The sequence below is a fragment of the Molothrus aeneus genome, chromosome 12 (genome assembly GCF_037042795.1).
Source record: "Molothrus aeneus isolate 106 chromosome 12, BPBGC_Maene_1.0, whole genome shotgun sequence".
Lineage (NCBI taxonomy): Eukaryota > Metazoa > Chordata > Aves > Passeriformes > Icteridae > Molothrus > Molothrus aeneus.
Genome location: NC_089657.1, coordinates 7525738 through 7541386, shown reverse-complemented (window position 1 = coordinate 7541386; position 15649 = coordinate 7525738). Strand labels below are relative to the sequence as shown.

The following is a 15649-nucleotide window of genomic DNA, read 5'->3' as shown; positions in this document are numbered from 1 at the left end:
TCCATCAGTCAAGACATTCCAGATGCTTAATTACTAAATTAAAGGAACAAGTACAAGAGCACGCACGCCCACAGAAAATGCAGGAGGAGGCAAAGATTGGTTGTTTTAAAAAGTGTTGCACTTTTACAAACAATTCTAAATTATATGTATAAATTATATGTTTTCTGATGACTCGTGCCAAAGTTTAAAAACCCTAAGTGCCATTTTCAGAAATTACTTTCTCTGACAACATTGCACAGTTATTTAGAATCCCCATAACTTCTAATGGGGCTTATGCCAGTGCACAGATGAGTTGAGTGCTATCTTGTTTAGAGTGCATTTCAAACTGGGATGTGACCAGCAACAATTATTAGATCTTTCTCTTGTTTCTGTTGCTGCCACAGAGCTGGCAGAAAATAACTTGTGCTCATGCCCCAGTAGAGCAATTTACATTCAACCATCTTAGAGTGAAATGACACTGAGTATCAAGGTGTGAGTGCAGGAGATGTGAAAGCCACCTTTGCTCTCTTTGCTCTGGCAGAGTTTCCCCATGTACTGGGGGAGTATTCAAATACAAATCTGCCTTTCTTTGTGCCTCTAGGCAGCCCAGAATGAACATAGCAGACCAGAGAATGTAGCCCATGGCCTCAGATCTCAGATGCCAGTGTGGTGGGTTCCCCAAAGGCCTGGCAGAAAGAGACATTCTTCAGGAATGATCTGGCTATTATTTTGGGAAAAAAATAAAATGCAATATTAAAATTTTGTTGCTCTGTTTTGCTAGCTTTTATTCCTCAAGCCCTGCTTCTAACTAAACATATCTGAAATTCTGTGGAATATATTCTCAAAGATAATAAAACATAGTGTTTTGTGAAAATACATTTTGATGGAACTTCAGATGCAGGATGTTGCAAAGCTGAGAGCTGCAGAGATCTTTTTATCTATTAAACATGTTGTATGAAAAGGATGATTTCCATTGGAAACTTGAGTACTTTAAACAAGTTTTAACAATGCAGTTTATTCTTCGACTAATGCATCTTTGCAGGAGTTGGCAAAGAAACCTTTCTTCATTTAGAGCGCTCTGAGGGCTGACTTGCTACTTTATTCTCTTTCAGCTGGTTACACAGTGTAATGCAAAATACGTGGAATGCTTCAGTGCTCAGAAAGACTGCAACAAAGAGAAGAACAGGAACTCATCAGTTGTGCCATGTAAGATCACATCTTTGGTTTGATTACTGCCTAGCATAACTTTTTGTACCGAATTCTCCCGGTGTTATGCATGAAAAGACATAGCCACTAGGAAGGGGAAATGTAATCTTTTGTTCAGCCCAAGCTGTCTTGTCTTTCAGTATTACCCTGATGAAACAGAACAAAAGGAAATAGTTGCAGTGTCAGCCAGATATACTGTCCAAGTGAAATGTTAATTTGAAGTGCTTCAGAATTTGAATAATTAGATAGGGGATAAATCTATGGAATACTGAGAGATTACTTTGATACCAGCTCCCAGCTCTGGTGAGATCTCCCAGAGTGATTGGCACCAGTTGTTTGTAATTCAGCTACTGCACTGGTTTCTCTGTGTGAGCCACCCCAGATTTAAGGGTATTTAGTGCCTGAGGACACAGTTTCACAGTCATTAAAATGGAATCTGTGTGTGGCTGTCAAGCAATATGAACTTGCACCAGACCAAGCATGGGCACAATGTCATCCCCATCACATAATCCAGAGTACAGGACACAGAGGACAGATGATAGCCAAGCTAGCCAAGAGTAATAGTGGCACAGATACAGTCCATCATGAAGTTTGTTAATAAAAGGGGAAGTCATCAGAATACATGAAAACAGATGGGAACACACCAGAAATAGGCTGTGTGATTTGGCCCTTTGTGTCATGCAGCTGCACTGATTTCAGTTTGGCTTTTGGGGGCTGCCAGAGGGTTTGAGGGTGATGTTGAACCCAGCCCTCAAACACAGGGAAGCATGGATCAGCAGAAGAGCACCCACTTCTGGGAGGTTCCCCATTAGGGAAGATGTTTGTCTCTGGAGGTTCTCTCACCCTGTGAAAGATGGCAGTGCTGCAGAGTGGTAGGGAAAACAAAATAAATCAGCTTGGGTTTGTGTGCTGCTGGAGACAAATGGAGCACTACACACAAGAATTACCCAAAATCCCCTGTTATCACTGCATATACTGTTATTTGGTAATTCAGCCTGCTGTGAAAATCTTTGCTATAGTAAAATTTGATTCCTGAAATTACTTTGTCCTTGTGGGAATATTGTGCAACATTCTCTTTTATATCCTGTGTTAGCAGGCAGTGCTTTAATGCAGTTAAAGTGCTGGCCTGCTCCTGTGGGAGATGGGAGCTGCACACTGTTTGCTTTGTTAACGGCTGAGAAATTCTTACTTTCTGCACTGTGCCATGATCAAACTTTGATCTTTTTTTTCTCTGTGTTTGTTTTTTGTTTTTTTTTCTTAATGTTATAGCTGAGCGTGCTAGAGTGGGCTTGGCACCACTGCCTGGAATGAAGGGAACAGATTACATTAATGCCTCTTATATCATGGTGAGGAAGCCAACACCTAATTACAAAGTAAAATCAATTCTAAGGTGCTAAATACCAGATGCCTATAATTGTCTTAATTCTGTATGTAATGGCTGTGTATTAACAGATGAGATTTTAACACCTTCCCCATAATGTAAAGCTATTAACCGTGTTTTATTAAAGATTTTTGCCTAAAAAAATTAATTACAAGATGCATTTAGATGGAATGTGTATTTCTGTGAGATACAGTCAAATAGATACTGGGATTTAAAGTAAATTAAAGCAGTAGGGACTCTGTAGAATTGAAATGGAGTTAAGAAAATATAGTCCGTGTGAAAATATTGTGGTGTGAAATGAAATAGGGTCATTACATGTCCCCAGAAATTAAATCAATGCTTTAAAAGTATGGGAGGCAGTAAGTAACTGTGTGTTTGTTTTGCTGCCAAAGGGCTACTACAGGAGTAACGAGTTCATCATAACCCAACATCCACTGCCACATACAACTAAAGATTTCTGGCGAATGATCTGGGACCACAATGCACAGATCATCGTCATGCTGCCGGACAACCAGAGCCTGGTGAGTTCCAGTGTCTCTCCCTGCATGGTGCCACTGTCACAGCCCAGCTGGGCACAGCACAGGGTCACTCAGCAAAGCCAATTTTTGAGCCACCTACTCAAACTTTGCCATAAGCTGGTTACAAACAAGATAAGTTCGATGATGTAGGGGCTGTTCTTTTGCTGTTGCTTTTGCACTCACCTGTGGACATCCAGGGCTGGGGGGACCCCAGTGCTCACAGATAGCACAGCACACCAGTGCTGTCAGCATCTGCAAGGCTCCTGAGGGCTGCCTGGCAGGATGCAAGCACTGAGAGTATGGAGAGGCTGGGGTTATGGGTAAGGACTTTGAGAGGAGCAGAAATGCAAGGTAGGGACAGGAGGATAAATGCTGTGAGCTTAAGCCTCAGGCCGTGCAAGAGGAGGAGTGCAAGGCTCCACATGCCATTTTTAATGAAAGCAAAAAGCAAACAAGTATGTTAATTTAAGTGGAAATAATGAGTCAGACAGAGAGATAGAATAAGGAGACACAGGTGAAGTGCTAATCACTACTTCCAGATTTACTAGCACGTCTCAAGAGGGCGTGTTGAAAAGGATTAGGAGCTAATCGGTTCGTTTCTTCATGCACGCATCACTGAGGTGAACAGACAATTGTAGCTGAAAGTGGAAGAGAAACCACCTTCATTACAGCAGGAAAATAGCAGTCATGAGGGGCTACTAAAGAGGCAGCAGTCAATATGCTGCTTGTGTGTGGGGATGAAAGGGAGTGCAGCACTGCAAGGAGTGCTCAGAGACATTCAATCAGATCAGAAAGTGCTTATGAAATGAAAGTATTTCAGGTGGAAATGAAGAGGTTGATCTTGTCTTCACATGTACATGAAATAGCTCTGCAGAACTGCCGTGATCAAAGGGTAAAGGTGGAATGCTGGGCTCAGCCACAGTGCTTTCACCCTCACCATGCCCAGGTGGAGGTGGCCAGGAAGGCAGTGGCACCTGGCCTTGGTTCAGTGGTCAGTGTGGGATGTGTTGGCCAGCAAGAAGGGGTGGCACGGGATTCAGACAGCACCAAAGTGCTGGATGTGCAGTGCCAAAGGACAAGACAATAATGGAAGATACCTGTATGAGGACCTGTCAGGTGGCAGGACAGGTCCCTTGCCTGGCACTCAGCCATATTACTCTGCTTCCCAGTACTTCTGGTCAGAATTGTAAGGATGTAAAACCTTGTCACATATTCAGAATGAACACTGACAGCACAAACCTCAACAGTATCTTGTGTATCAGAGCTGCTGACCCACAGAAATACATTTGGTTTAAGAGGCATGTACAAGGCCATGGCAGGATGACATCAGTTCATAGTTCATGTTTGCTCATGAGTGAGAGATGGGATGTCCAGAGACATGGGTTGGCTCTGTGCATGTGACCAGGGCAACTTCTGTGCTCATGCTGCAAGGACATAGACCTTGGAAGCCAGGAGAAGAAACAGACTTTGTATGTAGGTGGTGACAGACCATAATTTCCTTTTTCTGCAGCACATTAGGAATTCACAGTTATTTTTTAAAGAAGGGCTTTCACAGCTGTTTTAAGGAACAGCTTTGACTTACATCCTGCCAGTAGGCTACTTCAGCATTGAACTTCTTCCAGCCTTCCCAGTCTCACTGAGGCTTTACAGTGTCCCTTCAGTAGAGGTGTTTTGCTGGAGAACTTGCATTAAGTTTAGCCAGTGTTTTTTCAAGGCTAAGAATATTTGGGGTTTTCTCTTCCTCTTCACTCCTCTGCTCACTCCTAAAAATTCAAGCCCTACATAAGAATCCATCAATCTCCTACCTAGGCCTGATCCTCAGACCTTGAATTTTGGATTAGATCACAATAAACACAAATTAAACATAACAAGTCATTAATTTTTAAAGGTCAATGAGTTTTTTCTAAACAATTATCTGACTTTCAAACAAAACTGTGTAGGCAGGAGGTCATAAAGCCAGGGATACAATACCAAGGTTAAGTATGAGTGAGCTAAGATAACCATTTCCCTATGAAACCAATTAAAAAGCAGATGTTACCTGTTTGAACACACAAAGGGAGGATCTGGCAGGTTTACTGCCTACTCTAATAGTAAATTTGTTTTAGACAGAAGTGTTTTTTAAAGGTCAGTTCCTGATCATCTCTATTTATCAAAGCAATTTTTTGATGCACTGGATTTTTCAGTTACACCAAGGTATCTGAAAGGCTGCAGTAGTGTGTTCTTTCATTTCTCCAGGCAGAAGATGAGTTTGTGTACTGGCCAAGTCGTGAGGAATCCATGAACTGTGAGGCCTTTACTGTGACCCTTATCAGCAAAGACAGACTGTGCCTCTCTAATGAAGAGCAAATTATCATCCATGACTTTATCCTTGAAGCTACCCAGGTAAAGTAAACCTTCAGATGTGAGTCTTAGCTTTTCACCAAAATTATACTGATGCTATTTAAATACAGAAGAAGAAGAGTTCAGAAAATTTTTGAAAAGGATTTACTTGTAAATGCATGTGGATGCATGTTGCTCTCAGGGGAAAGATATTCTCATTGGCTCCTTCTCCCTCTCACATCTTCTACTTCCAGGTAGATTCCTGTAGCTAGTAAGGCTAGTATTAACTGTCTTGCTTGAAAGTGCAGACATGATTTTACCAAGGTGTATTGCCTTATTTCTGCTTACAAAATTCAGCATTTATGGTTTAATTGTTTGGGGGTCTTAACTAATCATAAAAATGTAAGCATGTTTCTTTTGAATTATAAACCTGCTTCTAGTTTGTTATCTGGATTGCAGCTGGACTTTGCTGCAAGACATTTGTTTGCAAGCCCATTTAAATTTGACTTGCTTGCTCTTGCTTGACTTTTGAGCCATAAGGACTCTGAGAGAGGTTTGCTATGAGCCCTGAATTCAAAGACAAAATCTTTTATTGATTGAACATTCTGTCAAACTTGCATTATTTTAGGGTGTTCGCTGTTACAGCGATGCTGGAGCTGTGTGTCCTCTGTCTATGTAAACTGTTTGGAAGAAGAGAGTTCCCCTCCAGTTTGCAGTGAGGCTCTTTGCTCTCTGTCCCTGGGGGGCTGGCTGGGAAGGGGAGCTAATGCCAGGCTGGTTTGTCATTGCAGGATGACTACGTGCTGGAAGTCCGCCACTTTCAGTGTCCCAAATGGCCAAACCCTGACGCTCCCATAAGCAGTACCTTTGAACTTATCAATGTAATCAAGGAAGAGGCCTTAACAAGGGATGGCCCCACCATAGTTCATGATGAGTATGTCATCACTTTTCTCCCATTTGTGTGCAGATGTACACTCAGCTGAAAGACACTTGTTGGGACTGATGTCTGTTTCTGCATGGAGTACACGGGGTTTAATAGTCCAGGAGTAGGGGGGTTTAGTAATCCAGGGAATAGATTAAGAATATATCAACTTCCAAGGATGAGTTTTCAGTGGGCATCTGAGGCCAAATACATTTTGCTTAGTGTATTTTTTGTGTTGGTTACAATCTTATGTTCTTCTGCTCCTGGAAATATCCCAAGCAAATCCTGCAACCTGTTTCAGAAGCCAGCAGAGCTTTGATTTAGATAAGGCTCTAAGCAGCCTAATCTGGGCTGATGGAAACAACTTTCAAAACAGCCCAGGCTCCTCTCTACCAGCTCAGGTTTCATGTGCCATGTAAGACAGAACAAGCTTGGCTCATCTGTGTCTCATGATGAGCAGCAGAAATATCCTGTGACAAAGGGCCCAGGTCTTCTAAAAGCAGATTTATTCTTCCTCCTTTTGCTTCCCAAAAAATATTCCAAGGAGCCCATAGAATGCCAAGTGGGAGGGAGGGGGCCCACTGACTCCAGGCCAGCATGCCCCAACACTTGCCTCTTTTGTAGCACATGGTGAGCATTGTCTCACCAGCTATGCTTGAACACCCAGTTATAAAGAGTGCTAAATACTGCATTGCATATTATTACTTGCACACATTATGGAGCTGCAGAATACCATCACAGTGAGGCTGGAGCCTGGGTCTGACCTGATTTCCTTGGAGGGAAAGAGCACTTCCTGGAGTCATTCTGTGCTTAAAATCCCAAGGAAGCCCAACTTCTGACACTGCTCATGCTGTCCTAAGAGCGAGCACCAAGCTAGCACAAACTCCTGCTCCACCTGCAGCCCCCTGCACTGCAGCCCTTGCCACAGAACAGAATCAGTGGGAATGTTCTGGGAATCTTTGCAACAGCCTCACTGCCACGTTCTGGTGTGTCAGTGGTCAGAGCAGGCACTGTGCTGGTGTCCCAGGAGGACATTGATAGCCACTGGTGCTGCCAGAGCTTTCCCTGCAGACCCAGGTGTTGCTGCTGCAGCAGGTTTTCCCCAACTGACTCCTGCAAATGGTGCCCTGGGCTGCAGCAGGTAGTTTTTCTCCCACCACCTCCTCCTGCCTTGCTTATGCAGACTTTAAGCTCTGCTGCCTTTCACCAGCACTGATTAATTCCAGGCTGGTTTTAATATTCATGCTTTGGGTAGTCTGAAGTGAAGTTTTGCTGCTCTTGCAGTATTTAAGATTATGTTTTACAAAATTAGAAACGTTATTGATTTGGGCATTTCATTGCTAGATGAAAAAAGAAAATCAAAATTGCATTCCAAGCAATGCTGAGTCATTCTTTCTGTACATTGCTTTTTTGGTTTATTTGTCATATTCAATGATTTTACGCCTAATACATAATGTGGATTCTGCTTTTAATTGGAGTCTAAGGAAATGTAGCTGAAAATGAAAATTTCCCTTTGCTACATGCAACAGCTATATCACATAATCACAAATAATAATTACAACTGCAGATTAATTCCAAATATATGAATTTGCAGATAACTAAATTTATGTGGTATTTAGGAAGTACATGGTGGGATGAACTTGCTAACATTTTTAAAAGTTCAGAAATTCCAACTTGAGACAGTTGTCAAGATTTTTAAATGTAACTGCCCAAGTGTAGGCAACTATGTAAAGATCTGCTGCATAATTTTCTGCAAGAAAAGTCTTCAGATTGTTGGGATCTGGAAATTACCAGCCCAAGTGAAAATGATGCTATTACACCCTCAGAAGGATTTAGTTCTGTCCTGTCAAGTACATTCACTGGGCACTTTGTCCACTGTCCCTGAAGATGAGTCACAGCCATCTGTTTGGTGCTGCTGCTTCTCCTCTAGACCTTACATCCAGTAGAGCACATCCACTGTGATCTGAGTTCTGTTTCCCATTTCTAGGTAAACTGAGCTTGAGTTTGCAAAAATCATATAAAATAAAGTCAGCAGATGTCTTGATTTCCATGGGAATGCTGTACAAATCCTAGTGGTAATTTTGCAGTACAAGATGGTATTGCAGCATTTGCTGATTATTTCAGTTTTCATCTAAAGCTCTCAAAGTGGCTTAGAGTGCAGGTCAGCACTGATGACCCTATTTACCAGTGGGAACATTTAAACACAGACTTAGTCAGAGTCACAGAGCAGACCCTTCGCATAGCCAGGACAGAATTTCAGTCTCCTGAGTACTGAGAGAGCAGAGTGGAGGCTCCTCAGAAGCTGTTGGGTAGGGTCCTTCATGCTGTGCCTCACACCTGCACCTACAGCCTGAGCACGCCCCAGGCTTGCAGCAGTGAGGTTTCTACCTGATCAGTATCTCAAGGAAATCTCAAGGACTGATGTGTGCTCCTGAGGAATAACTGCTGCTTGGGATTTTATTACAGGACAACACAGCTCAACTCTTCAAAATCTGTAATGTCTCCTGGGTGCCTGGCTCAGGGATGTTGCCTTTACTGATGAATCAGACCTAGGCAGGACTTTGAGATGTGCCCCAATTACTTGTGAGCACCACAGAGCTGTGTTCATTTTCTGCAATTGTCAGATGTGGAGGTAGAGGCAAAGTCTCATTTCTTTCTAATCACTCATGTTTTGCTTGAGCTCCCACTAATGAATTTAAAATACACTCCACTGTAATGCAGATGCTCTCAGCCCATGTGGTGTGGGAGAACTGATTTCAGTGTTACGGTCTCCAGGCTGGGTATTTTGGAATGGCTCAAGTTCTGCTGCTGATACAGTTCTGTGTTTAATAGAGCAGATACCTGAGATACCTGAGATGGTGTACCATCAAATTTCTTCTATGAACTAAAATGACAAAAAATTAGCCACTCTAAAACAAGCATTGAGTAAATACAAAGAGGAACTACAGTAATGAAATAAGATTATAACAACACTTTCATGACTCTGTGTCAGTGCCCTGGTGTGTTTCTGAGTAACCCTTCCTGTTGGTGTGGTTTTCCAGGTATGGAGCTGTGTCAGCAGGAACTCTCTGTGCCCTTACCACTCTGTCTCAGCAGCTGGAGAATGAAAATGCTGTCGATGTGTTCCAGGTGGCAAAGATGATAAATCTTATGCGGCCTGGAGTATTTACAGACATTGTAAGTCTTTTTGAATGGACTATAAATAGATGGTTTACAAGGTTTTCATCTGAGACCAAAAGTATGAACTAAAACATACATTGTGTATGTTATCAAGTCCCACAGCATCTGCTACCAAGCAGAATTTGCATTTGAACTTTTTTTGTGTAGTTGTCATTTTTTTTTTAACCTCAAAGCCACACTATAAGTCTCTGATTTGCACTTAAACTTATTTCTCATACTTTGGAGGGAAGCATCATACAGGCAAGTCCTAGCACAGAAGGACCTTTCAGCTTGTCACCATCTGCCTGCCAGCCCTGTGAGCTAAGCTGTGCTCTTTAGATCTGGCACATTGTGATTTGAAGGGGTGCTCAGGGCAGGTGAAGCTGCAGGGACATGAGGCTCTGAGCTGTGGCCTCAGGTTCTGTCCTGCCCTCCTGAAGTGTTTAACAGTACATCATAAATTACATAATCCACCCAAAACTGGAGTTTGGGTTGACAGGGTTAAACTGGATGAACAGAGGTAATTGCTCTATTTCTTTGCTATGTGTTTGCTTCTGGTCATGAATGCCCATGACCTTCCCTGGAAATGCCAAATTAAAGTGCCACTCATTTATGTACACTCAAAGGATTGAAATAAGTTGTTCTTTCTTTTCCAGGAACAGTACCAGTTTCTTTATAAGGCAATGCTAAGCTTGGTCAGCACTAAGGAAAATGGAAATGGTCCCATGACACTGGACAAAAATGGTGCTGTGATGGCCAGTGACGAATCTGATCCTGCAGAAAGCATGGAGTCTCTTGTCTAATTGGAAACCTGAAAAGGCACTTAATTTGTAGAACTTCTGAAGACTGAGTGAACTTTTTTGAGGCCTTTTTTGCCAGACTCTAGGTTATACAATAACCCAATTACTTTTTTACACTGATAAAAGTTTTGATATTTATTTTTTGCCATTTTATGTCTTAATGGTATCCTACTGAGCATTTGCACCTCTGTTTATTTCACACAGTGAAACGCAATTTTATCTAGTTTGCACTATATGATCAGTGTTACTGCCTATAATATCCTAATACAAGACAAGCCCTGATGTGACATTCCATGACAACAAACATATGCTTTTTCTGTTTTGTTTAAATGCAGTGAAGTTTTGCTAACTACAGTGACCCTGGAATCTTAAATCTTGAATGCTAGGCCAGATGGATTCTTTCTACAACAGATACTGTACCCCTTCATACCATATTTATTATTTAGTGATCATGTCAAAGTTTTGGTAACGGTGTTCTGCATTCCAGTGGAGTGGATGAGCAGTGTTCATCCTTTCTTGACAAAATGTGGCAGGTGATTATTAGCTACAGTGAAGGTCCAACAGCCTTGTGGAGCTGAAACAATTATTTCTGTATTGTTTCAAATTGCTGTGTTGTACATTTACAGGCCTGAGACTTGCTTCACATGGAATATATTAATTACATACAAGATAATTATAAATTAGATGCAATTCATATGTGGGATGCAGTGATAAGTTTTGAATTTACAATTTCAAAGTTTCCCCATGTATTCAGGAAAATGTTGATTTTGGTTTTTAACCAGCCCTCGATGGGAAAGTATTTTGGTTTTATTTTCATCGGAGCCAATACAGTGAGAAATCTACGACAACCCAAAATCAGACCAGTTTTCAGATATATTAAAGGTAGCAATATTTTACATTACTAAGCTATTCAATATTTTAAACACATCTAATTTCCTTACTCTTTCTTGAATATGACCTCACACCTAATGGTATGTTACATGATGACAGGCGTTTCTTAATTTCATAACTGTTAGATGCCATTTTTACAGGTGTGTAATTTTCATACTTTAGTGCTAAAACATAAAGTACTGATCCATATTTACTGGTGAAGCAAACTAATAAAAAAACTACCTATAAAGTTACATTCTCCCTCTTTTTTTTTTGCTAGACTAATTCTTTAGCAAAACCTTAGTTTATTGTGTTTTCCCTCCCATGCCATAGAATGGTTTCCCCCAGATTATGTCAGTAATTATTGTTTGGAGCATTTAAGTTTACATCCTCACTGGCTCCCTCTTCCTTTGTATTTGGTTGCAATTCAACAAGGTCAGTCCCTGTTTAACGAAAGAAGTAAACACATGCTTAATTCTCTTGAAAAGTAAAATTAGTTGTGCCCTTTATAGCTTTGCTGAGTAGGGAGGGGTTCTTGAATCTGTCTGGAAAAGGAAATATGTGATTTCTGCCATCCTGACCCTTGCTGTACAGTTAAAGGCACTGTCCCTTATATGTGGCATTAATTTCTTCTAAACTACAGAAAACATGCATTGTAATTTTTCAGGACTTGTCAAAATACTACAACTTCTTTTTTTTTTTTTTTCATTTAAATGTAAACCTATTAGTTTCTACCAGTCCAGTCTTGCTGAAATCCAGACATTTGGCAAGGTTCTGTTTATTTTCACTCACAAGGAAGATGAAAGTAAAGTGCTTAAAAGGATATTGAGAGTAGATATGTTGGTTCAGAACCTCTTAAAATGCAAACTGATACAGCCTCACTGAGAGCACAGGAGCTGTACAAACTGGTATGTGCTAACATTTGGCCTTTTATCTTAATAAGAGAAAGATTCCAAGTATTCAAGGATTCATCAGCAACCTTTTACACAGTCACCTTTTACTTCTAAGTTTGTTGAATCCCTCCATCCAAGCAATCCCAGTAATTCCAAACAATTTAATAAGCCCATGGTTTCAGTAAGGCAATCCCATGCCCAGCAACAGCTAGTCCAAATAAAATATCAGCAGAATGTTTCAAAAGATTGTAGTTTGCATCCCCATTGCACTGCATGGAGGTGGGAGTAAGTAGGAGTTAGGATGGCCCTCCAGTCACTACACCCCAGTAACAGAATGGTTTAAGTAAGTTCTCAAGTGCTGCTCCCAGCAAGGGCTGGAGGGTTTTGCTGAGTGATTTTCTGGCCAGCCTGCATCAGCCTCAGAGGCTGCTGAGCCCCCCTGTGCCCCCAGTCCTGAGCCTGAACCCCATCAATGCCAGCTGGTAGCACAAAGGGACTCATGAGTTGGATCAGTTCAGTCTAGAAGTATTTTAAGTTTCTGGGGAGATGTAGGGAGAAGTTAGAAATTCAAACCTTGACAACTAAGTGACACAAAGATTACTGCAGGCATCAAAAGGGTGGTTTTGTTCAGTACTTTCAGGTGATTACTTTTCATTTCAGTGGCATGATGGAAGATAACTGTGGTTTGTGACACACTGCCTGAATACCCTTGGTTTAATCCCTTACCTTCTCACAAGATTTAAACATCAATGAATGAAGGCTGCGGGGGTTGAACTTTGGTAGATGCTTTGGAAATCCATGCATTTGCATTTTCCAACAGCTGAAATACTTGTTTGGGGTTTAATCCATGGGGAAATTATATACACTGCTGTTCTATGAGTTCTCCATGGATTATTTTGTAAGGGAGCTCCAGCTGTAAGTTAAGTGCTGTGCTGACAGCCAGGTAGCCAATAGATAGTAGTGATGCATGAGGCTTGAAGGGGTGAAGCTAGAAATTGCTTGTGAGGGTCAGGATTAAGCACACAGAAGAGCCAAATCTATCCTCCTGTAAGCAGCTGCAGTTCTGCTCTCTTACACAGGTTTGCACCCTTTCCTTGGGACTGAGTGAGTGGCAGAAGGAGCAATGTCTGCTCAGAGATGGGCACTGATAAACCCTCCTGATGCTCCCACGAGTGTCCAGCCCCAGTCCTGCTCTGCAAATCACCACCTCTTGCTTTTGGGACCCCAACCCCTCAGCTGTACCCAGCTCCTGCCATTCAGTCAGGATGTCTTTCAAGTATCAAAGGTTCCCAGGCAATGTGCAGGTCTGCAAATTAAGAGAACCTGAGAAAATTCCTATATCAGAGTGTGGTCCTCAGCACCAGCCCTGAGAAATAAGGAGCAGAAGGACTGAAGCACACACATGTCTACATTTAGAAAATCCCATTTCTCCATGTCTTACACGTGTCCTGTGCCCACAGAGCGTGTGAAAGACGTGAACTGTGTCTTGAGACCATAAGAGCAGCCAAGCTTTCCAAGTGGGAATGCTTGGAAAGCTTCTGTGTCATCTGAACATCTGAAATAGGTGGCAGGCTCAGAATCATCCTCCAAACACTCCTGTGTGTGAGCTTGGCTTTGGTAGGAAGGTCTGGGGGAGCTGGTGGGACCACTCAGACCACTGAGTCCTCTGCAGGATCAGTGTCTAAAGAACATTCATTTTAAACAGCATTTGTCCTTAGTATTTCAGTGTCTGTTTCCAAATGCTAATTTAGAAACAGGGGAAAAGAAAAATCCAAACCCCTTAAACTTGTCCTTGTAAGTGACTGTTTCTGTACTGTGGGTCTGCTCTAGGTTAGTGGAGTCATTTACAGGATCTGCAAAATTTCACTTGTGTTTCCAGTTTCTGACTGCTCAAATTGCTTGAACACAGTGTGATACATTGGAACATTAGGAGAAGAATCTTTCTAATACAGCACAACTGCCTTCTCATTAATCTTTTTTAAAGCTGATGTATTTTATTTAAAAGCTAAAAAGTATAGATATGGATTCTACCAAAGATACATGCTACTAATTCTCAGCAAAACAAAACCAACTTAATTTTAAAAAAAAACTGTAGTTGTCTTGAAGATTTAGCAGTCTTTCTCAAATTCATGTCTTTTGACATCAGATCTTTTGTTCCGAAGTTTATGTTCAAATGGTGCCAGTGAACTTTTATATGAAGGGAAAATGCCTATTTGTTAATCTACTGCATTGCTTTTCTTCTTTTTCTTTTTCTCTCTTTTTTTTTTCAGATGTAATTCACTGTTACCCTTTGCTCTTCTTCTCCTTGTTGCCATTCTAACAATGTGAACTGCATTGGCTTCACTTATCAAAGGAGAAGAAATGCAAAAATAAGGAAAGAGAAGAACTGTAATAAAGAGATTTGGCCTCTACTTTGTCTTAGCTGTTAAACTGTTTTTAGTGTTTTTGTTAACTATTTGCAAAGGGAAGCATTTTCTACAGAGGATAATTAATTTCAAGAAAAATGTCTTGAGTTTTAAGAATAAACGTCTCCAAAAGAGGAGATAGTCAATTTTATACAATGTCACAACTCTCCAACATTTGGGGTAGTGACTTTTTTGTTTTGTTAGAACACTTGAGACTAGCAAGCAGCCATTGTTTCTAAAGACCGAAGCATTCATGTGTACTCCTGTTTTCTTTTCCTTCATTTTTAAAATAGCAATGTCATTAAAACTGTAAATATTTTGTTGCTTAGATAAGCATCTTCTGGGAACTTTGTATCTATGGTATATAATCATAGAATTTTATATTTTCATATAAAGCTAATTTTTTTCTAGTTTCACCTCCTTCCTAGTTCTGTGGTGGTTATGTGAATACAAACCTTCTGTGTTTCAAGGTAGTGAGATGCCATCATCACACTCCAAAAAAGATTTCCACACATGTCATTTCTTTGGGGCAGTGATTGTGAAAGTTGGATTTTTTTTTTTTTTTTTTGGATTCCACTGTCAGTGTGTGCAACAGGATTTAGACTTAGCCAGTCACTAGATACGTTTGTCTCATTGATCCATTCAGAAGAAAAATAAAAATGTGGTGTTTGGTTTGGGGAAAGGGTGGGAGGGAGTATTTTGAGGGAGACTTTTTGTTCATTTTGGGTTTTTGTTTGGGGGCTTTTTGTAACTTGAAGAATCTTCTTTTTGTTATGTTAAACTATATCAAATCATTCTATTATAGTGTTATTTAATATGTAAATTGTATTGCTATACATAAAATAAAGTATGGTTTTTGATGTATTTACAGACTTCTTACTTATTTGCATAGAGTACACACAAGGAACAGATGCTGGAGTCAGTATTTCATTGTCCCAGGCATGCAGGAATGATGAGATCCAAGGCCTGCTTTAATTAGATCTGAAATTTCCAAGCAGTACTCAGCTGGGAACTGCCGGTGACAGTGGAGTTCACTGTTCCCTTCTTAATTGTCTCCAGCTGTTAGATAACATAAATAACCCATCCCTTTCCACCAATGCTCCTCCCCAGACAACTGTGACCCATCAAAATCCCTTTTGGACAGGGGACTGTCTCCATTCTGAACAGGACCTCAGATCCTGAGCTTTCCTGCCAGCT

The 15649-nt window shown here is 41.0% G+C and overlaps 1 protein-coding gene across 1 annotated transcript in view; it reads left to right on the top strand.

Moving 5' to 3' along the window:
• The window catches only part of PTPRG (protein tyrosine phosphatase receptor type G), a 394212-nt gene extending 378896 nt beyond the window's left edge, over positions 1-15316 (top strand). Inside the window, exons 23-29 of the mRNA XM_066557786.1 lie at positions 1092-1185; positions 2455-2531; positions 2959-3087; positions 5320-5466; positions 6195-6337; positions 9367-9502; positions 10141-15316. Of these exons, the coding sequence (XP_066413883.1) occupies positions 1092-1185; positions 2455-2531; positions 2959-3087; positions 5320-5466; positions 6195-6337; positions 9367-9502; positions 10141-10287 (873 nt within the window). The 3' untranslated portion in view covers positions 10288-15316. The remainder of the gene's footprint in view (positions 1-1091; positions 1186-2454; positions 2532-2958; positions 3088-5319; positions 5467-6194; positions 6338-9366; positions 9503-10140) is intronic.
• Positions 15317-15649: the final 333 nt, after the last annotated feature.